General features: G+C 35.5%; 2 protein-coding genes across 4 annotated transcripts; one reads left to right on the plus strand and one right to left on the minus strand.

The window, feature by feature from the left end:
• The first annotated feature begins 6,433 nt into the window (after positions 1-6,433).
• Positions 6,434-10,305, plus strand: LOC112279541 (uncharacterized). 2 transcript variants are annotated; one of them, XM_024514091.3, is made up of 4 exons: positions 6,434-7,573; positions 8,028-8,157; positions 8,357-8,540; positions 8,658-10,305. In XM_024514091.3, exons 1-4 carry the CDS (start codon positions 7,444-7,446, stop codon positions 9,822-9,824), a joined length of 1,611 nt encoding a protein of 536 aa, XP_024369859.1. In that variant the 5' UTR covers positions 6,434-7,443; the 3' UTR covers positions 9,825-10,305. The 2 variants fall into 2 exon arrangements, with proteins under 2 accessions (XP_024369859.1, XP_024369860.1); XM_024514092.3 differs by having other exon boundaries at positions 6,436-7,573; positions 8,667-10,305.
• A 4,612-nt stretch (positions 10,306-14,917) lies between these two features.
• On the minus strand, positions 14,918-18,214 carry LOC141045231 (uncharacterized). 2 transcript variants are annotated; one of them, XM_073532993.2, is made up of 6 exons: positions 17,852-18,214; positions 17,444-17,605; positions 16,349-16,383; positions 15,879-15,994; positions 15,607-15,694; positions 14,918-15,503 (listed from the first exon to the last, which is right to left on the minus strand). In XM_073532993.2, exons 2-6 carry the CDS (start codon positions 17,578-17,580, stop codon positions 15,364-15,366), a joined length of 516 nt encoding a protein of 171 aa, XP_073389094.1. In that variant the 5' UTR covers positions 17,581-17,605; positions 17,852-18,214; the 3' UTR covers positions 14,918-15,363. The 2 variants fall into 2 exon arrangements, with proteins under 2 accessions (XP_073389094.1, XP_073389093.1); XM_073532992.2 differs by having other exon boundaries at positions 17,444-17,709.
• Between the last annotated feature and the right edge of the window lie 1,962 nt (positions 18,215-20,176).

A 20,176-nucleotide genomic window follows, 5' to 3' on the forward strand; every position in this document is an offset into this window, starting at 1 on the left:
AAGAATAATTACATTAAAGATAATATAACTTTTGAAAATTTTTAAAACTTCAAAAAATATAGTAAATAGAACATACATATATCTTAGAAGTAATATAAAAAATAAAATTCTAAATATAATTATTATAAAATAAATATTAAAATAGATATAAATTTAAATGAATAAATTTTTGAAAAACAAATTCAAATTAGATAGATGCTTTAAAAAAATCAAGTGTTTGATGCCTTAGAGAATAGAATTTTAATATTTAGTATTTAATTATAAATTTTATATATACTATCAATTCTATGATATAATTAGAAAATATAATAATTATTTTGAAGTTCTAAGTTTAGTAAATTTATACCTAGAATCTCACTTTAAAAGCCTATGATCCAAAAGTCTTCTTAAGATTTTCTATTTAATTAAAAAAAAACTCTCTATTATAAGCTTTGGCCTTTGAATATGGTATAAAGTGAGAAGAAATCATTGAAATAAACATTGAAATAAACATCGATGTTCTTTTTCTACAAGTCCAAGAGTGCCAATTTATTTGCTGATTCTAAAAATCATAAAAATTTTAAATACTTTGATTTCTAAAATTCCATAATATTCAATTTTAGCAAATGTGACATGGCTTTTGTAGTTTTTCTTATTACAAAACCTATTAAAATGTGTCCAACAAAGTTTTTGGAAAATAATACTATCCATGGTAGATATGTATATATATATATATATATATATATATAGAAACAAATTCCACCTCATCTTTTCTTTATAGGACATTTATAATAATATTTTTGAGCATAGAATTAACCAAGTGAAACTTCTAAGGTTCAACCAATAAAAGGAAATAAAAATGATGCCTCTCACCATGTTTTCTAAGCATGTAAGTACAAAATATTTATAAAATAAAACATTTTTGAAGAAACCAAATTGTAGTACAAACATAATTTTTTTAAAACATATTTAAAGAGTTATATTTTTATGAAGAGACAAAAATGATCCTCAGAATTTCTATTAAAAAATAAAAAATAAAATGTATTTACTTGTATCATAGAATTGTTCGTACAACAGAAAGAGAAAAAGCGTGCACACATTTCAAAAGCTTACACAAGTATGTTTTTATTGTTTTTATTTATCATCTATTAGTTTAACCATGAAATAATTCGAGAAGATGTGGCTAACATTAATCTTCTTTTGTTGATGCTTTATCCATATTTTTGAGCTAATAGAGTTACCATGTTCAAATGATAATGTTTCTTTTTCTAATTATTAGATATGGATAATATTAATAACAAAAATGAATCCGTTTTGGAACCTTCCACACTGTAAATACATTATGGCATAAAGTAATAAAATTGGATAGTAAATGGTGGTATTATTAATAAATGGAAGTACATTATGTATCATAGAATTGTTCGTATAAATTATATGTAGTAATATATAATAGAATCTCAAACATGAATTTAACTTTAAGTTCAGCCTGAAATTTTATACACAGTAGTTTTTGAAGAATAAAATATATAAATATGTTGAATAACATTAAATATGATTAATTTTTTGGTTTGATACGAAATCAATGCCTGTACTTTAGACACAAAATTATTAAAATTGTGAACATTTGTGACTGTTATCCAGATTTCTCCTAAAATTGACATTCTTTAACCTTCCAATATTGGATTTTGTCCTATGTATTAATGATTATAAAGATAATACATAACTTTTTTAATGTTTATTAGTCATTAATTGTTTTAAGAAGATGAAAATTATCTCTCTTGAAGATATAGAATCATAAAATCCCCTGCGTGATTTTATTGCTTCTCACAAATATTAAAATTAAAAAATATATCATTTCATAAAATTTTAGAAGTGGAATATTGTAATCTTGATAAAATTAATTATCAAGATTGTGTTGAGAATTGTTTTTAAAAAATTACACTCAATATCTTGAAATGAATAATTTTAATTATTAGGCTTAGAAATTCTTGCATAAATATGCATATTTCACAATAAAACTTGTATATATATATATATATATATATGTGTGTGTGTGTGTGTGTGTGTTAATAATGATCAATCTCTTGAAATCATGTACAAGATTTACCAAGAGTTAGTTCCTTAATCTTAAAAAACTTAGATTTATGTGTAAGTATATTCAGATGTTTAGGTTCACTTATCATCAAGAAATTTCCAATTTACAACTTACAATGTTGCATACAAATCCATGAAAGTTTTGAAAAGAACACAGTCTCAATTAATTAATTTTATTAAGAGGTATTGTTCCATTACATATTGTCTTTGATCACATTTTAGTTTTTGTCTTTTTCTTTTTTTCTTTTTTTCCCCTCTTATTCTACAGTTTTAGCAAATATCTAACTCAGCTAATAAAAAACAAAAACACAAACAAAGAGAAGACAATGCTGTGCTCAAAGCAGAAGATGGTTGGATATCAAAAGAGATTGATAACAAAGAGGCACATGTTTGTTTCTTATCTTTTCATCAAATATTTAATGGATCTCCATTTGTAGAGATTTCAACACTGAATTGAACGAAGTGTGAAACCAACCTTAAAATGTAGTCAATCTAATAGCCATGTATACAATTCCACACTCATTGATGACAACAAAAAAGGCATTTTTTGGCTAGTGATTGTATGATGATTTCATAGCTTACTTTCTCCATGTTGTTCTCTCTCTCTCTCTCTCTCTCTCTCTTTTATTGTATGTGCTGGTGAGCAATTATTTCATGGTGGCAATGAGTTCATTCATTCATTTTCTCATTCATTCAAAGGACTATATTGGTTATGTTGGCAATGTGAAATATGGATTTTATTTGTGTTTTGTGTTTATTTGATGTTATTGTTTGTTTGTTTGTTTGTTTGTTTGTTGATGAGGGAGAGTCTTTTTGTTCACTACACTTGAAGAGGTGGGAAATAGAAATGGGGGCCACAGGTGGGCTCTTTCTCAACCATTATTTCCCACTCTTTGCCAACTTTTGTCAGTTTGTGTGGGTAACATGATAGACTGATTGATTGATTGCATGGTTTGCATGGTTTGCATGGTTTTGTGTGACCTAATTCACACCACATTGACACGCATACAAACATTAAAACATATATATATATATATATATATAAGCAATGCTCTTGCTGTCTCTTTTGCTAAGCCCCTATTCCCTTGGTTGTTGTTGCAAGCCCATATGCTTGTATCCTTTGCATAATACAAATCCACATTATGAGTGACACTTTGACATGGGTCTCCAAAAAGAACTACTTATATCATTCTAAAGCTTCTTTTTTTTTTCCATGAAAAAGCTCATGCAATGGATAATGATGTAGTCTATGCAAGAGCTTTGGTGCAGCAGGGGACCAACAACAGTGAGCCAAACCTACAATCACCACACAAATACTGCAAAATAGAAACAAAGGAATGTATAGATCAGTGGAAGGTTCCAATGAATGGGAGGCAACAGAAAAAGAATGATGCTGGTCCCCCATCATCGTAATTCGCTCTTTTGTTGCCTTACCAAGCATTTGTGGAATGCCAGATGGGCCATTCATTTCCATCTAAATACATCATTTGCCACATCTTCAAACAAATTTGAGCAGTTTTGGGTGCTGCCCTTAAAGACCCAGCTACTTTTGCTGTTTGAATAGGATAGCATATAAGTCAGTCGTCATGAAATAAAAAAATGACTTCTAGATTCATTTCTCCATTACTAGATCCAAATTCAATGAAATCCAACCACATTCATTATCAGTATGTCGATTTAGTAAATACCTAAGTCTATTTAACATTCCCTACTATATATACATACTCGTGACTATTAATGGTAATTTTCTTGGGTTTTATAAAACTTTTTATTTTATTTTATATGTATGTTGTGGGTTTCTGCGAATAAATAGGATGAAGAAAACAATTGACGGTATTTTTAGTATTTTTATTCCTATTGATGTAAAATATTGAGTAGCTTTGAGAACATCCTATTTTGAGGAGAATAAGACAAAGTGGTTTGTTTTTACTGTTCTTGAATGGCCTTTTTTTTTTTTTTTTTTTTTTTTTTTTTTTGTTTTGAAAAGCCCATCGACTGTTCCTTGCACGCTTTTTCACTTTGATATAATTTTAAAATAATAAATCCAACAGATTCCAATCAGTCATACATGATCAAACTGTGACGTTTAAGTTCACTTTAACTTTTTTTAAAAAAAAATTGTAATTATTGATGACGAGGGTATTTTTTTTTGGATTCAATTAATCTTTCAATTAGGAAAAGAATCCATAAAACTTTAGTCCTAAAAATTCAGCTAAATTTCCTGCAACATCCTGTTGCATATTCTGTTTCAATATCCTGTTGCAGTATACTATTTGCCTACACTCAAAGACCTCAATTAAAGGGCTTTCACAGAATGGTCACAATCATTCACATGATCCATCTCAATACGTAATAAAAAAATAAAAAACAAAAAACAGAAAGTGCATACAGCATTTGGGGATCACTCTTTTTCTCAGAATGGTCTCATGGCCATCACACAATGTGGGCCTCCATTTAACCTTTACTAAATTTGATCAGTTATGCCACCCATGACAAGTCCCCAATTGCACAATAAAAATGCGTATAACAAGGCAGTCAACTGAGCAATTTTTGAATCTCTGCATCAATTCATTGCATAAACACAATCTTTCTTTCATTAGCTGTAAAACATTATACCAAAATTTCAACTGTATGACTATATAAACCTTGTCAAAGTTGCCATTCACTCTTGTCCTCCTCCTCTTCTTTATGACTATGTATCCAATGAAAACTGTGACATTATAATATATATAACACGCATGGTACCTATTGTGGATCTTTTAGGCTTTTCATTGAGTTGGTATTGTAAGTTGTGTGCTATTAACTGAGAAATGTACTGTACATTAAACTTGGTTATTTTTGTTTCTATTGTTTGTTTTTATTTTTTGAAGGGTGGTGGGAGAGGGGGGGGGGGTGGGTTTATTTCAAACATGAAGAATTAAGAAGATTGAAGCAGTTGGGATTGATGATATCCTTGCAGATATGCGATAGAACTCAGAGATCAAAGTACTGGGATCTGATCAATTTTCTTGGTGCTGCTGGAAGAAGAAGAAAAAACTGTTTGGTGCTGCGGTTGCAAGGACGCATCAGATGCTTCGGTGAATTGGTGGTAATTAACCCCCTTTCTAGCACTCACTCACTCACCCTCTCTTTCGTTCCCAATCCTTGCCCTTCTTGTCTTTAATGGATCATGGTGGTTTTTTAAAAAAAGATTGAAAAAATAGAATGTAAAAACACTACACGTTCTGCATTGTTTTCGGCAGGTTTAGGAAGAATCCATAAAACCTTCCAGGAGAGACACACACACAGACATGTATATATATAATCACACACGCATAGATACATATAAGTAAGTTTGTAGAAAAAGTGGCGGCAACTAGACTGAAGCAAGTTGAATGCAGACCTAGAGTGATGCAGAAAAAAAAAAAAATATTGAAGCGGGGGAAGCGCCACAAAATAAATCCAGTATTCTGCAGATTTGTAACAGTGATTCATTTTTTTTTCTTTTTCTTTCTTTCTTTATTTGGTGGTGCATGTTTTTTTGTAAGTTCTCTGCAGGAAAGTGCTGAAGACATGGCAGGAGCCTGGTATCCCCGGCGGCACAAGGCGTCGCATGGAAACGGCACCAAAACGCAATTCTAGCGGCTGCGAACAATGCAAATGTTTTTTCCACCTAAAATGTGCCGATATGAAGACGACGCCGGATGACCTGAGGAGGAGATGCCCAGACAAATCTATCCACGAGGGCGGCACCCCTCGCGGCGGACCCAGTTGGACCTCGATGCCAGATCTTCCACACCTCCACAGCCCAAGCTGATGTCACCCCTTGCGTTGATTGCCTTGCGACGTGGACTGGACATTGCTGGGGCCTTCGTGACGCCATTGGTATCGGCACACAACCCGACTGTGAGGTATACCAATTTACAACCGCAAAATCTACGCTAGTAAAAAAGATAGGAGAAAAACAGAAAATAACAGTAATATGAACATTAAAACAAAACAAAAAAACAAAAAATACAGGTTGCCTTGACTTCACTCGGGACATTGAAATGAAGGCCAACACTGCGAGGGGACCGCGTGCAGCGCATCTCCAGGAGACGCAGTTTATGCAAAATTCATGAGAGAAATGTTTCAGTTCATAATTCAGATATTATACTTTTTTTTTTTTTTTTTTTTTTTTTTTTGGAGTTAAATGTGTTGTTGGTAATGCAAGGGAATACTTGGAAAAGGAGGGTGCTGCATTGATGAGGTGTGGTGAGGGCAAGCGGGGGTCAGGAGGGTCACGTGGCGAGAGTAAACGGGAGGTGGGGTGGGGGGGGGGGGTTGCTCTTGGGGAGCGAGACTTACACTCTAGCAATGATCGCATGATGGAGGGTGTGTCGTAGCATAGGAGGCGAGGATCCATGAAGCCATGAAGGGGTTGCAAAGGGTAGGTCAAATGGGGGCATACAGATCTCTAGGGGGGAGCCAGTTCTAGGGACGGAGGGACGGAGGGGAAGGGAAAGTTGTTGGAGGTAGTGAGAGAGCGGAAGAGCGGTCGTGGCGTCGCTGGGTTATATAGCGTCTAGAGCGTTCATTTGTTTATGGTTGTCATTTTGGTCGTCGACATCAGGCGAGAATGTTGTACAACGCAGAGGCACAAATCACCAGCACACAATTTGTTGAATTCCGAAGTTTGTGACGTCGTGTGTGTGCTGGGCGCGCGGCGCTTGTCGATGAGACTGGCTGTAGTTAAGTGGTATTCTCGACGTAACTGTAGGTATCCGCGAACTTGCTCGGATCGTGACTAGTTCAGCGTGTTCATCTGTGAGAGTTGCAAGCAGTCTTGCTAAGGCCCCGCGCCTCGCTCGGGCGCACTGTGAAGGTTGGCCTGAATGTCTAATAGTTGGTTGCCTCGTGCTCGTTGGGCTCTTCCTTCAGCTCCAGTGGTCTCACTCTTTCGCGTACACTTACCGAAAGCGCTCGACCAGCTCGCTGCCCCTCTATTCTCGGGATTTATAACCCTACGCAGCCTGCAGTTTAACGCCGTCTTGGTTAGTTGTTCCTTGTGGTAGGTCATCCGGGCTGGTTGATCCACTGATCACTTGAACCAACACGTCTTTGTTTCCAGGCTTGTGGTGCTTCGAGGTCGTGTTCGCCATCCCGCCGAAGGTGTCTGGTGATAGGTGTACACTGTCTCTTGCAGTTCATCCTAGTCAGGCTGCAGTGGTCTCCAAGTTTGTGTAGTAACGGAGTTCTCTTCACTGCTTCTGTTTATCTCTCACAGTGCACAGGGTTCAAAGAATAGACCATTGACCTCTTCGCACTTATATAACTTAATTGTATCTTCAACTAGGAAAGAACCTCCCTCAAGATACTCTCTGACTGGAGAAAACCAAGTGCTTGTTAACGATGACGAGACTGTTGAAATCAAACGAAGACGTTCGTAAAGGTGCGTGGGCTGCTGAGGAAGATGAAAAACTTCGTAAATATGTGGAAACCTACGGGACTGGCCACTGGCGCAGCGTTGGAAAGAAAGCAGGTATTTTGCTGGGTTGATTATCACCTTCCTCCCACAAGTCGTTTATTAATAAAAATATCTTGAAGGGTTGAGCATTCTTCGTGGGTACCTTGGACTCGACAGTGCGTAACACCAAACCCCAGCTGGAAGATTGGTTGTTGAGAGACGGGTTGCACAAGCCACACTATCTAGAGCGCACTCGTGATGCGTGTTTTGACTAGTCTCAATTTTATCGCGGTTGGGGTCTATTGAGCATTGCTGAACTTCAACCTTCGGACACCTCGATGCCCCCTCACACTCCCATGTCGAGATTGCTCATAGACTTCGTGGTTTGGGATTAAAATCGTCATGATCTGCCTTTCTCGGAACTCCTGTGATCAAATTTTTGCAACTAAACCCTTGCACACAGCCATATAGCTATTGGGACTTCGGAAGGACTGCAACTTCGATTGATAACCTTGATACACTCATGCAGGTCTGCAACGATGTGGGAAGAGCTGCCGTTTGCGCTGGACTAACTATTTACGACCTGACATCAGGCATGGTAGTTTCACCCAAGAGGAAGAGAATCTCATCGTAAAGCTACATGCAGCTCATGGAAGCAGGTAAATTAGCTGAATTTAGATGGAACCTTCGAGTTGATTCCCTACTTGTCATGAAGTTCATAGGTATTTGAGGGGCTTGGTAAATTAGATGAGTTATTAAACCTACAGTGTTTCAAGGGTGCCTTGAAGTTGATCTGACAAGTCACTCCTGAAAACTGGAGAGAAGAGATGTTTATCTGAGAAGTGACCGTCCATGCAGATGGTCTCTCATTGCTGCACAGATGCCTGGTAGAACTGATAATGACATCAAGAACCATTGGAACACACGGTTGAAGAAGAAACTTTGCGATTTGGGCATCGATCCGGTCACACACAAGCCAATCGCGGATTTACTCAGGGATCTAGCTGGCACTATAGCTAACTCTTCTGGGACAGGGAATCAGGTGCATCGTCGTCACCAGTGTTATTGGCACCCTTCGTTCCTTTCCACTTCCGAATTTTGGAGTAGCTCTTCCATGTCTTGTTGTACTTGTAGCTAGGTCTGACTGGTCATCGTGTAGTCTTCTCAGGTAGCGGAGGAAGCGGCGCGGAGGTGCTTTCGAGATAATCTGGTCAGCAAAGCTGTTCGAGAATGCGGAAAAGCCAAACCCGCACTTGCGTCTCAGTACATGCTTCACAAGTCTTTGAACGATGTGCATCGTCGCGATGTCCAAGGCACAGAAGACCTCACCATGTCGGAACTCCACGCCGGTGACATAGTTCAGAAAAGTTCCAATAACTCCGGTTCGCACAGCATGGACGAGAGCAGCAGTACCGAGGAGGCTCTCTCAAGACGATCAAACAGCCCGCCAGATTCCATCGACTTTGAGCATTTAAACCAACACAGGTATCAGGCTTCCACTGGGGATCATCACCAGAGCGATATTGAACAAAGGACAGCAGGCACTGTAGTTGAAAGTTCCTGCGGTCGTATTGCCTACCTTTCCTTGGCTCAGATGAACGAAGCGAACATGTCTGGATTCATGGGTGCCCGCTCCAGTGCTCTCCCATCATTCCAAGAGGTGGACCAGGTTGGGTGCTCGTTGCCAGCGTCGTCACTACCGAATGCTGGGTCAGATCAGTTCGACTATCGCAACACGGATTTCGGAAAGGTAATTAATGTTTTCCGATCAAACGCGCCCATCTCTGATTCACCAACAAGACCGGTGGTTCAACAAAGGGCCGATGGCACGCGCTGGTCAGCTTCGAGGAGCGCACTTTCACAGGATGCACATTTACCGATTTCTCCCAGTTGCGCCGCTTCGCAACTGCCGCTCAGCCGGTTCAGTTCCGAAGTGCACAATCAGCTCGCTCAAAGCCACGCTGAAGTTTCCTACATGCAGGGATCAGATTTGTCGAGACCCCAGTCAACATCAGCGCCGAGTAAGTTGGATGTGAGGATCAATCTCGGATACAATCAACAGAGACCTCTGCCAGAAAGTTTCGGCTACAGGAACTTCAGTGGGCCATCCACAACGTCATCGACTAGCACCCCTGGTTCTGTTCTGGACATGACAACCCAGCAGACGTTGCCAGGGTACGGTGGACAGTACTCTAGCTCGAGCAGTGCTACCAACGCGAATCATACTAGTTTCAATAGTCCCTTGGCTGGGACACCTACAGGATTGCGTCTGCATGAATGCGAAGTGCCGAGTCCAAGGATGGTGTTATGGGATTTTCAGGAGTAAGATTTTTGGCCAATGATAGTAATGACCTTATAGAAGTTTGTCCGTGGCGATCAGGCTTTCCCCAAACGTGAACTATCTCGGGGAAGTTCAACGCTGCAGCATTGGCATGAGCACTTGTTCACCAAAAGGCTTCCAATTAAACCACAAGTTGTTAGATCAGGAGGCATTTTACATATGTAAACGTTGGAGACTCCCAAACATTCATCATTCCTCATCACTCTCAGATTCGGATTGGATAATACACTGTGCTCTTCTACCAGTTGGCGTTAGGTTTTCTCCAGCCAGCTGGTCTGTCAGTTCTTTCGTTCATAGAATTTGAGAAATACGAGATAAACGATCATTTCTCTTGGTTTCTTGCTGCTGTGTATCTATAATCGCGCAAGTCTCGATTAGAGGGCTTCTCATTACACAGTAACATGTTCTCAGTGAATGTCCAAAACGTTCCAGTTGAATAGAATGAGGGACTACGGCGATATATTCATTTGTTCTGGAGTCGAATGCGACAAAGTCACAGCTGGTTTATTCCAAGCGACCGTTACACTGTGCATCTCCAGACAGACTTGGGCACTTAAAATGGTTCCATAGTTTCACTGTTTTGCATTCCCTGCACTTAAGAAGATTAACTTTGTCTACTTAATGGCCATAGTCATTTCCTATCTCGCTGATCCAAACGCTCTAACCAATCAGCTTACCTTAACCAATTATGAAGTTCTTCTATCCTTAGGTGCAGATGATACAGAAGGTCCAGTAATGCTTTTTCAAGTGTTACAAATCAGAAAGCATCTATATATCTATATATGTGTATATGTATATATGTATATATATACATAAATTAAATTTAAAAAAGGAAAATTTAAATTTAACATCAACTTCTTGGCACACACCTCTTGAACCAAGAAGTGTCCCCCCCCCATTTTGCAATGATTCCTTGCATTTGAACTTGTATGTGTATACACATGTTTATACATCAATAAAGTATTTTTTTATTAAAAGGAAATATAATAAAATATGATATTGCGAATATTTAACTAATTTTGAGAGAGCATGATAGCATTTTCCTAAATATATAGGCATTTAAAAATTGTAATTCTTTCAATGAAATTTTTATGAATTTTCAAATTCTGAAAATATATTATCAAAGATAAATTACTCTGCAAATTACTCTAGTTTTGTTGCAGACCACTTATTGATTTTTAAGGTACTTTATTTAATGCTGTAATGTTTTAAGTTTTAAAGAAAAAAAAAACGATATTCAAAAAAAATCTTAAGTTTCCATTATTTTTGCAAAAATGGCCAAAAAAACGAATAAAAGAAGTTATACACTTGTCACAAGGTAGAAACTTTAGCATGTATTATCAGACCACAAAATCAATTAGTGGTGTTCTGAAAGTATGAAATTAACAGATATTTTTATTCAACTATTACCAAGCTAGCCAATGTAATTAAAAAATCAATATCTTAAAGTGTTTTTAATGGTACACAATACAAATGTGGGTGTTGATTAGATTTTTAATTTTTTTTATTCTGTACATAATTTTCTTGTTAAATACATAGAAATTTTAACAAATAAAAAATTCAAACTCTTACTCTAACATCAACCCTGATTTCAATACATTTAATAATTAACCCTAAACCCTAAACCTGATCTTGTTTATTCACATGTAATAAAACAATCCTTGGTATTAAAATCAATCTCTTCACTACAATGTTGAGATGGACAAGTTCAGCTTTAAAGTGCCTTCCATGACGTATACTACTACCACCCATGAACTAAGATAGTTGTATGTAGTTTTACAGCCCTTTCTGAAGGTGGGTTTTCAACAGCGTTTTGGATACTGATTGCAATTGCCTGGTTCACTGATGTCTGCACCCCAACTGAATATACAAACAAGGCGCTTTTTGTCTTCTCAAGGCCTGTGTGTGTTTCTTTTCTAAGATTTAGATCTGAATATAAATTTAATTATATGAATATTAAAAATAAAAATAAGAATATTAAATATTCATTTATGAGTGTAAAAATTATACTAAATAAGGGGATTCAAACTTAATATTTTTTGGATAACCAAATATTACATATTTTTGGTTTTTGGGAACTCAAATATAACAAATCATTCAAAATATCACCTCTCCAAATATCACCATTTAAACTTTATTATCCCTTTCAAGTTTTTGAAGTATCACTTGATATTTTGGTGATTTAGAAAATTTATGATAGTTATGACTGAGGGAAGACAGTTAAGGCAAGAGAAGAAGTTTGTGATATTTCAACATCCCTCTTGTAATATTTAGGTTTCAAAATCACCTACCTTATAAGGTGGGTGATTTTGGATTATCAAGTGATATTTTGAAATATCATGTAATACTTTGAGATATCATCACAGATAAAATATTGTCCAAAAAACCTTAAGTTTGAATCTCTTAATATGTGATGTTTGAATATGTAATTTTAATATTATTAAAAATATTGAAAAATTTTAATTAATCTCTTAAAAAATAATAGATATTTTTTTCAAAATAAATTATATATATATATATATATTTATAAATTAAAATATCCATATTTTTCTTAGCTAATACAAGTTAAAAATAATATGTAGATATGGTCTCTATTTTCTTTAAGTATTGTCACCTTATTGATCTTTTTTTCTTTTTTGATTGATGTAAAAATAAACAATTCATATTGACAAAAACAACATTAAATCTAATAAAATCATAATTTTTTTTAGAAATTATAACTAATTTTTTTATTAATTCTTTAGATTTTATTATTATTATTATTATTATTATTATTAATTTAATATTAAAATTTATAAAAAATAAAAAATAAATATAAAAAGATTAAAAGATATAAAGATATAATATTAAAATTAGTTTCAAATAAAAAATATTTAAAAATTATATAAAAAATTTATTTGATTTTATTCAAAATATTTGTAATATTTTATATATGTGATTGTTTATAGCTATTTATAATTTATAATTTGGTATATTTAAATAAGAATTTTAATTTTATTATTTCTTTTAGTATTTTTTTTAAAATAATTTATAAGTATTCAAGTAAAAAGAAGTTTTATTTATTTATTTTTATTTTTTTTAAATTATAGATTAATAACATTAAAATTGTGGTAGGAATTATTTTAGAAGGCAAATACAACCAAATACAATTACATCATTGTATTATATAAAAATTAGCTGAGGAATGAATTAGGTATCTATCTTTAGAAAGATTTGATTTTATCTTGAAGTTAGATTTACTACCTAATAAAATAAAATACATAAGATGTTTAAAAATCTCTTCTTATCAATCTTGAAGAATCTAAAAAATCTTATCACACTCTTATTAATTTTAAATAAACCTCAAACAATCTCAAAAAAATCTTAATTAGATCCTAAAAAAATTATAAGAAATCTTTAAAAAATCATAAGAAATCTTTAAAAAATTATAAAGAAATCCTAAATAAATTTTAATTTAATTAAAATAAATTATTAATTAATTTTTAATTAAATTCTAATCAAATTTTTATTAGATTCTTAAAGATTCTTAATAAATTTTTAATAGAATCTTAAAATTTCTAACTAAATTTTAAGTAAATTCTGACAAACTTTAGTCAAATTCTTAATAAATTCTACAATAAATTCTACAATAAATTATTCAAAATCATAGATATTTTTGCTAATCTTCAAAATCTAATTTTTGAGAATTTAATTCAATTGAATTTCAAATACTATGTATTTGATTTTCCAATCACGCTTAAATATACAAAATACATCTAGCACAACTTATCAGGAACATGAATTTTAAAGAAAGGGAATCTTCAATACACTCTTGTGTCTTTGAAGAAAACTAGAGAGTCATTCAAAAGGTAATGTAATATTAACTAGAATGGCTATTGCCAAAAATAAGAATACTAGAAAGTCTTGAAACAAGACTAATGACTAGAATGGCATTGCCAAGAGTAAAGAAGGCTTCACTCTTGCCTCCATATATACTCTTAACTAGGAGCTACATGGCAATGTCCCATAGAACCTCCAAAACATGTTGACTTTGCTAGCCACATGTCTTAACTTGCAAGGCAAGTTATCTATGTATGCACCACATGGTTAGCTTGTTCCACAAGCTACCAATACGTGGTTAACTTGTTTGCCAAGTTTTCAACCTACAAACACATCTAAAGTCAAAATCGCATCTATAAAGCTTCTAGGAAGCTTTTCTAAAAGACTTTATGAAATTAATCTATACTTACTTACTTCTACCTAATCATATAAGTAATTATTGAGGTAAATATATATGTTCGTGACACAACTATTTTCACAAATTGAAAAAAATTCACTTATAGATTTACTATAAACCTCATACAATTCTTCATTATTTTATTTTATTTTATTTTATTTTTTCAATACAAAACAAAGTCATCTAAAACAACCATAACTTTATAAAGCTCTTATATAATTGTTATACACTCAAATCCCTCAAAACTAATGCTCAAAAATCTTATCAATTTTGCTCTCAAATTTTGCTATGTGAAAAATAATAAAAATCCCATTAATAGTCATTATAGTATTTTACGGATTTAATTAAAAATTTAAAAATTCCTTTGTATTTTAGTATAAAATATCTTTATTTTTATTTATTTTTATTTTATTTTACATCCTTATACATTAATTTTTTTGTTATGTATATTGAAAAAATCTAATTACATAGCAAAAATACCTAAAATGACTGTAAATCTATTAGTTGATGAGTTTTTGAATTATCTAAATCTTTTAAATTACATTTTTATATTTATTACATTAAAAAAATCAAATTATATATTTTTCAATACAACCATTAGTGAATATAGGAGGACACAGTTTGCTTCAGAAAGGGATGAGTTGATTCCACGTAATTTGAAGATAAGTAATATGAATTTTTATTTTTTGTAAAATAAAATAAAATCATTTTCATTTTGATTTTTGAAAATAATTAACTAATAATTGTACTAGAAACTCCTCGTTTGATTAAATTTGATTTTTTTCTTTTTGTAAAAGAAGAATTTTAAATCAATTTATTTAGATATATTAAATTGTGTAAAGGGTAATAATAATAATAATAATAAAACATTCTTACAATTTTTTTTTAGATATTCCAAATCTCTGAAATATGCATTGTCAATAGTAATATAATATCCTCCATGTCTCACAACCATTAAAACCCCAAGCATCCATTAACTGTTATATTTTTTTAGTTTCATCCACATTTTCGAATGAGCTTCATATCTCAATAGGTACAAACTTGGACTAAATAACAATGATAACAATAAAACACTTCTCTCTTCTACCACTAACATTTAACAAGAAATAATGACAAGCATCGCCAGGGATGACATGTTTGCACTTTGTGCCACAAAACCATGGCACAAAGTATAACATGATCCAGCAATGATTACAATATGTTCAAAATTACATTCAGAATTTGTTGAAGCCAGAGACACCTATTGTATCAAAAATAGGAGTCTGGGTTCACAATAGATGGTGCTCCAGGAGGCTAAAACATCATTCTTCAATGCTGCTCGTTGCTTGCAGTTGCAATTAAATAAGACCACCTTCGCCTTGCTGCCTCATTGTTTTGTTTCCATTTGTTAAGGAAGGAGCAGATATCGCTCTCTCTGGTCTGAATCTCTCGGATGATCCAACGAAAGCCTGCAGTTATCAAAGCATGAGGGGAGGGTTTTAGTTTGGCATGAGTATGCAGTAAGTAGAGCGAGAGTACCCCATGAAATGAATCTCGTCAATTGTTGCTTACATGCAGATTTGTCCACTACGTTGTATGCGCTGTGTCCTTCACTTCGAAGCATGTGGATGAAGTTTTTGTTCGTCATTGCGCTCCAAGGCTGTTATCACAATTCGAGTGCAGTAATCGATGTTAATGAATGTGTGTGTGTGTATATATATTTATATATATATACATATTTATACACTTGTGTGGGTGTGTGTGGGTACATACAGAAATATATCAGTGTGTTGAGAAACTCAGTTGTATAGGATAGAGTGATTACTGAAACTAGAAAAGCCTACCATTTGCTGGTCTGCCTCGTAATCGGAGGCATCGTAATTCAGAGGACGTCCTGGATTAACCTTCAAGTTCCCTCTGTCCTGCTGCCTCGCAGCGATTTGGAATCTATCATAATACCCTGCTTCAATCGAATTGAGGAGGGCGGTAGAGAATTTAGCATGTGCAAACCTAAGAGCTCCAGGGAACAAGAGAACCTTACGCCGTGAAGGGAGTGTTTGTTAATGTACGTAAAAACACAGTTGTTAAGAAATAATCTAAGAAGTGAAGTTCGTTAAACAATGGACTATTAAAGTTGCTGAAATTCGTATTCTAGAACAGCAAATGAAGGTCAGATTTCGAAACCTGATAATGAAGCACATATTATGTTGTATGGTCGAAAACTATCTAAGCATGTAGCACCTATGTTCTGATTTTCCATTGAGATTCTGACAAGGGTTCTAGTGCACATAAGAGTTTTGAAAGGAGACCATACCAACACTCGGCCCGCGTCTATTTCCTTGAGGATGCCTGAAAGGACTTACAATATCCACATCAACTTAAGTAGGAATATGTATACACATGAAAGTGAAAGCTCATGGCTTTCAGAGTAAACTTGTCTTGCTCTATGGATCCCTTCCTTGCTGCCAACTTTTGCACTAAAGACTCCGTACTTTTTCTCTCTTTATTGTGTAATACTAGTTCAAGCGGAAGTTTTGACTTTGCTGATTTAGACGGAATAGACGACCAGCATAGATTCATTCTGCATGCAATGCATCAAGAATCGGGAGGGAAGAAAAGAAACTAGAAATTAAAAATTATGCAACTTAATAACAACAGAAACAACGAAACAAAGAAAGAAAGAGAACACGAATGAACGGAGAGAAGAAGGAGACATGATGGAGAGGAGGAAGAATGACAAATGAAAGAAGTCACCCTCCAAAGTAACTTCAAACTTAAGGACACGAGTAAGTTTGACCTGTTCTGCAAGAATTACTCACTCCGAAAGCTGCAGAAAGAGATGTGATGGGAGTTCTGATCCTTGAACATAACCAGCTACATACCTTGCAGTAACTCACTTTATGCTAGTTCCCTTTGAGCGACCGCGAAATTATGATAGATATTATTCAAACATAGACAAAGGCGTGGATCCAGCACTGGTATGATTCCTTTGCAGTAGCTGATCTTTACTTTGATACTACTACAATTCCCTTTGTGTATCGTCTTCAAATCCAGAAATGGAACTACTCAACTCATTCGAACATTTAACCCAAAGGCTTAACCTAGCCAGTGATTTCGAAACTGAGAGATCCTTTCGAATTAAGACTATAGAAACTTGAGGAGTCAGTCTTCATTTCCTTGGACAGTATTCCGTGTTAAAGCCTTGACATAGATGTTGAATGCAGCATCACTCTTAAACATTGTCGCGACTGCTGGAACCTACACCTCTTGCTCACCTTCGAGTAAGAAAAGATTTCAACACGCTCAATTCAGCAAACCTTAAATCCTCTAGTAAAACTAGCTTGCAGTGACACTACCCAGGGTGTCAATAAACCGTCTCCTTCACAAAAATCGGCAGAGATGGGCTTACCAGATCCACGCTTGCACCTTCCCCGTCTCCCTCAAGAAAAAGAAGTGCGAGGGTTCCTGGCACGCATATGAATGGGTTACACCATCTTGGTCGGTGTACTCGAAGTGTGCCCTGACGATGCGAGCCCTGTATGCCATGGTCGGCGAAGAAGGGAATGGGTCTCTGCACAGCTAGAGTATGGTTATCACTCACCTTCCGGTGAACTTAGGAACTGGCTCTAATGTAACACTACAAAATCCAAGCAATGAGTTGGGCACCCGATGTAACTGCAACATGTACACAAGATTCGGAATTAGCTGGATTTTTCGCCTATTTCAACTCCGCATCACGTTAGATCAGCTACATCTGCAATTGATTACGATTCTGCACTCGAAGGTACGCAGTCAATGAAGAAGAAGGGGAGCTTACGCAAAGCTGGTGTCCGACCGCGGTGCCAGTGAAAGTGAAAAACAATGCCAAAGTCCAGTGCCAGAGTAATCGCGTAGTGAGGTAGAGACCTCCACTACGTCCTCGCCACCGAAACGACGAAGTCCAGTTGCGATTGACAAGCGCACACTATAGATGTCCCCTGCAGATGCTTTTCTATTCGCCGCTGTCTGATGAAGCCCAGAACCCTTGATTTCCTTGCTAGTAAAGGAAATTGTGCACGCTGCTGAGACAATTTGCGCACAGTGATAACAGGTTCACCGCCCTTGATTTAGATCGTGCTCTCCGATCACTTGTGTTTCTCATCGTCTCGGTGGAACTTGTTTGTAACTGAAGCATCTGCAGAAGTGAGTGCTCTCTTACTAACTACTGCAGTTATGATGATCGTTACCGATGTTACTTCAATCACGTCTACTAGCTCTGTCAAGCATAGGGTTTCCAGCCGCTGAATATACTGTTTGGTCAATTGAAGGCTAAAATGATGTCTAATGACATTCTCTGGCATCTCATGAACTTCTAGAAACCTCAATTGCTGAAGGAGTTGCTTTAAAAAAATAAAATAAATGTATTACTATTCTGAAATGCAGTTTTTAAAATATTCGAAAGATGGAAACAGTATGTTCCCTGCTGGAATTATATGTTAGCACGGCAGTTACCAATATGAAGTAATTTGAGGTGGTGGCTATGACGCTATACATCCAAAATATGAGATTTTGTAAACATCAACAGCTATCATGTACCTCTTCTGTACACATCAACTTGTTAATTTGTCATTTACAAAAATTGAACATTGATTTTTGTCAGAATTACCTTAAACTTAGTTGAATTCACATTAAAGTCATGGTAAATAAATAGTATGCCGGAAATAATTTGTCATTAAAGTGAGCATGTAGTATCTATTGATTGGTGTGACTACTTTGTTTTGAGCATATTCTCTGACGAACGTTGTACTGTCAATAAATATGCTGTTTGTGTAGAAATGTACAATGTTCGGAAGGATGCATGACTTCATGACTTGCGTATGATTTGCTCTCAGCAGCAAGTTCAGCATAATATCAAAATCATTAAATATCACTATGCGCTTTACATCACAAGTAATAACCAAGTCCAGTTTCACCATGCCACGAATGCTCTTCAAAACTCAATTAATAATCAAGCTTAAAGCTGTTCTCTGGTAGATATCCATTGGATCGCCGTGTTATATTGTGAACTCGGAGTGAGGGAGAACAGTCTGGAGCCTGTGGAAAATCCTCTAAGCAGCAGTTAGAGGATTCGGCTTGAAATCATTGAAACAGACCTTAGTAGACAACAATTTTGTATATTAAGATGTTGGGCGAAGTTTGCATCGACTTTGAGGAATCTTGTGTACTATGTATTTTGTAGTGCGATGGACACTTCAGAGCACAATGCAATGTCATATATTTCCATACGAAATCATTCAACATCCTAATTCTAATCCAACTATACTAACTTAACATTGAGTTCCGTGTAATTCCGTGAGTAAGTTTGTGAAATGGCAGTACATGAGAGAGCGATCCTCAGTGATGAGCCCTAGATGCATAGTCACTGTCATGAATTGTCCGTGCCGGAAATCTAACCGGAGGGTTACTTCAGTGTCCATCGTTCCTTTCATCAACGCCCTTTACGATTCGCTGTAAGCAATCCATTTCATAGTCAATTGCAAGTAAGCTAACTGTTGCTACGACGCTTGCTTGTCCAATCTCAAAACCTTAACAACTCTTATTGAAGCATGGTGTAAAGCATAACACGGCAAGGAAGGAACTTCATTCAATGAGACTACTTGGATGGTGTCATTCAATGAGACTACTTCAGACCCGTGCTGGCTGAGGCTTATGCCGACCCGGAGGCGGATAAGGTCATGTTCTATGTTCCTGTTGAGTCCCCAGCTCGACTTCCAATTCCGCTAGCGATTCAAGCTCGATTGCCCACTGCCATTGCTGCATCTGATAAAAGTAGTAATCAACTTCACACATTTTATTGATAACGATTTTAACTTATATGTATTTTGATGTTCAGTTTTATCGGGAGTTAGGTAGGACCTACGAGACTATGAGAAGCGGAAGTACTAGCACACTGTTAGAGTGACTTGAGCGTTGCAGACGGTTCTTGGGATGGCTTTGGTTCTTCTCCAGTCCAGTTGCCTGAATTTATTGCTGAATCAAGTCAAGAGAGTGAACCTTCATCAAGTTTAGAGACTTCTTTTTCGCATCTGGCGCAGCATCAAAGATGGAGTGGTCACATTTTTACAGGAAGAAGACGTTCTTCAATTAGTTTGGGCTTCATGGA

The sequence above is a fragment of the Physcomitrium patens genome, chromosome 3 (assembly GCF_059467195.1).
Source record: "Physcomitrium patens ecotype Gransden chromosome 3, ASM5946719v1, whole genome shotgun sequence".
Taxonomy (NCBI): domain Eukaryota; kingdom Viridiplantae; phylum Streptophyta; class Bryopsida; order Funariales; family Funariaceae; genus Physcomitrium; species Physcomitrium patens.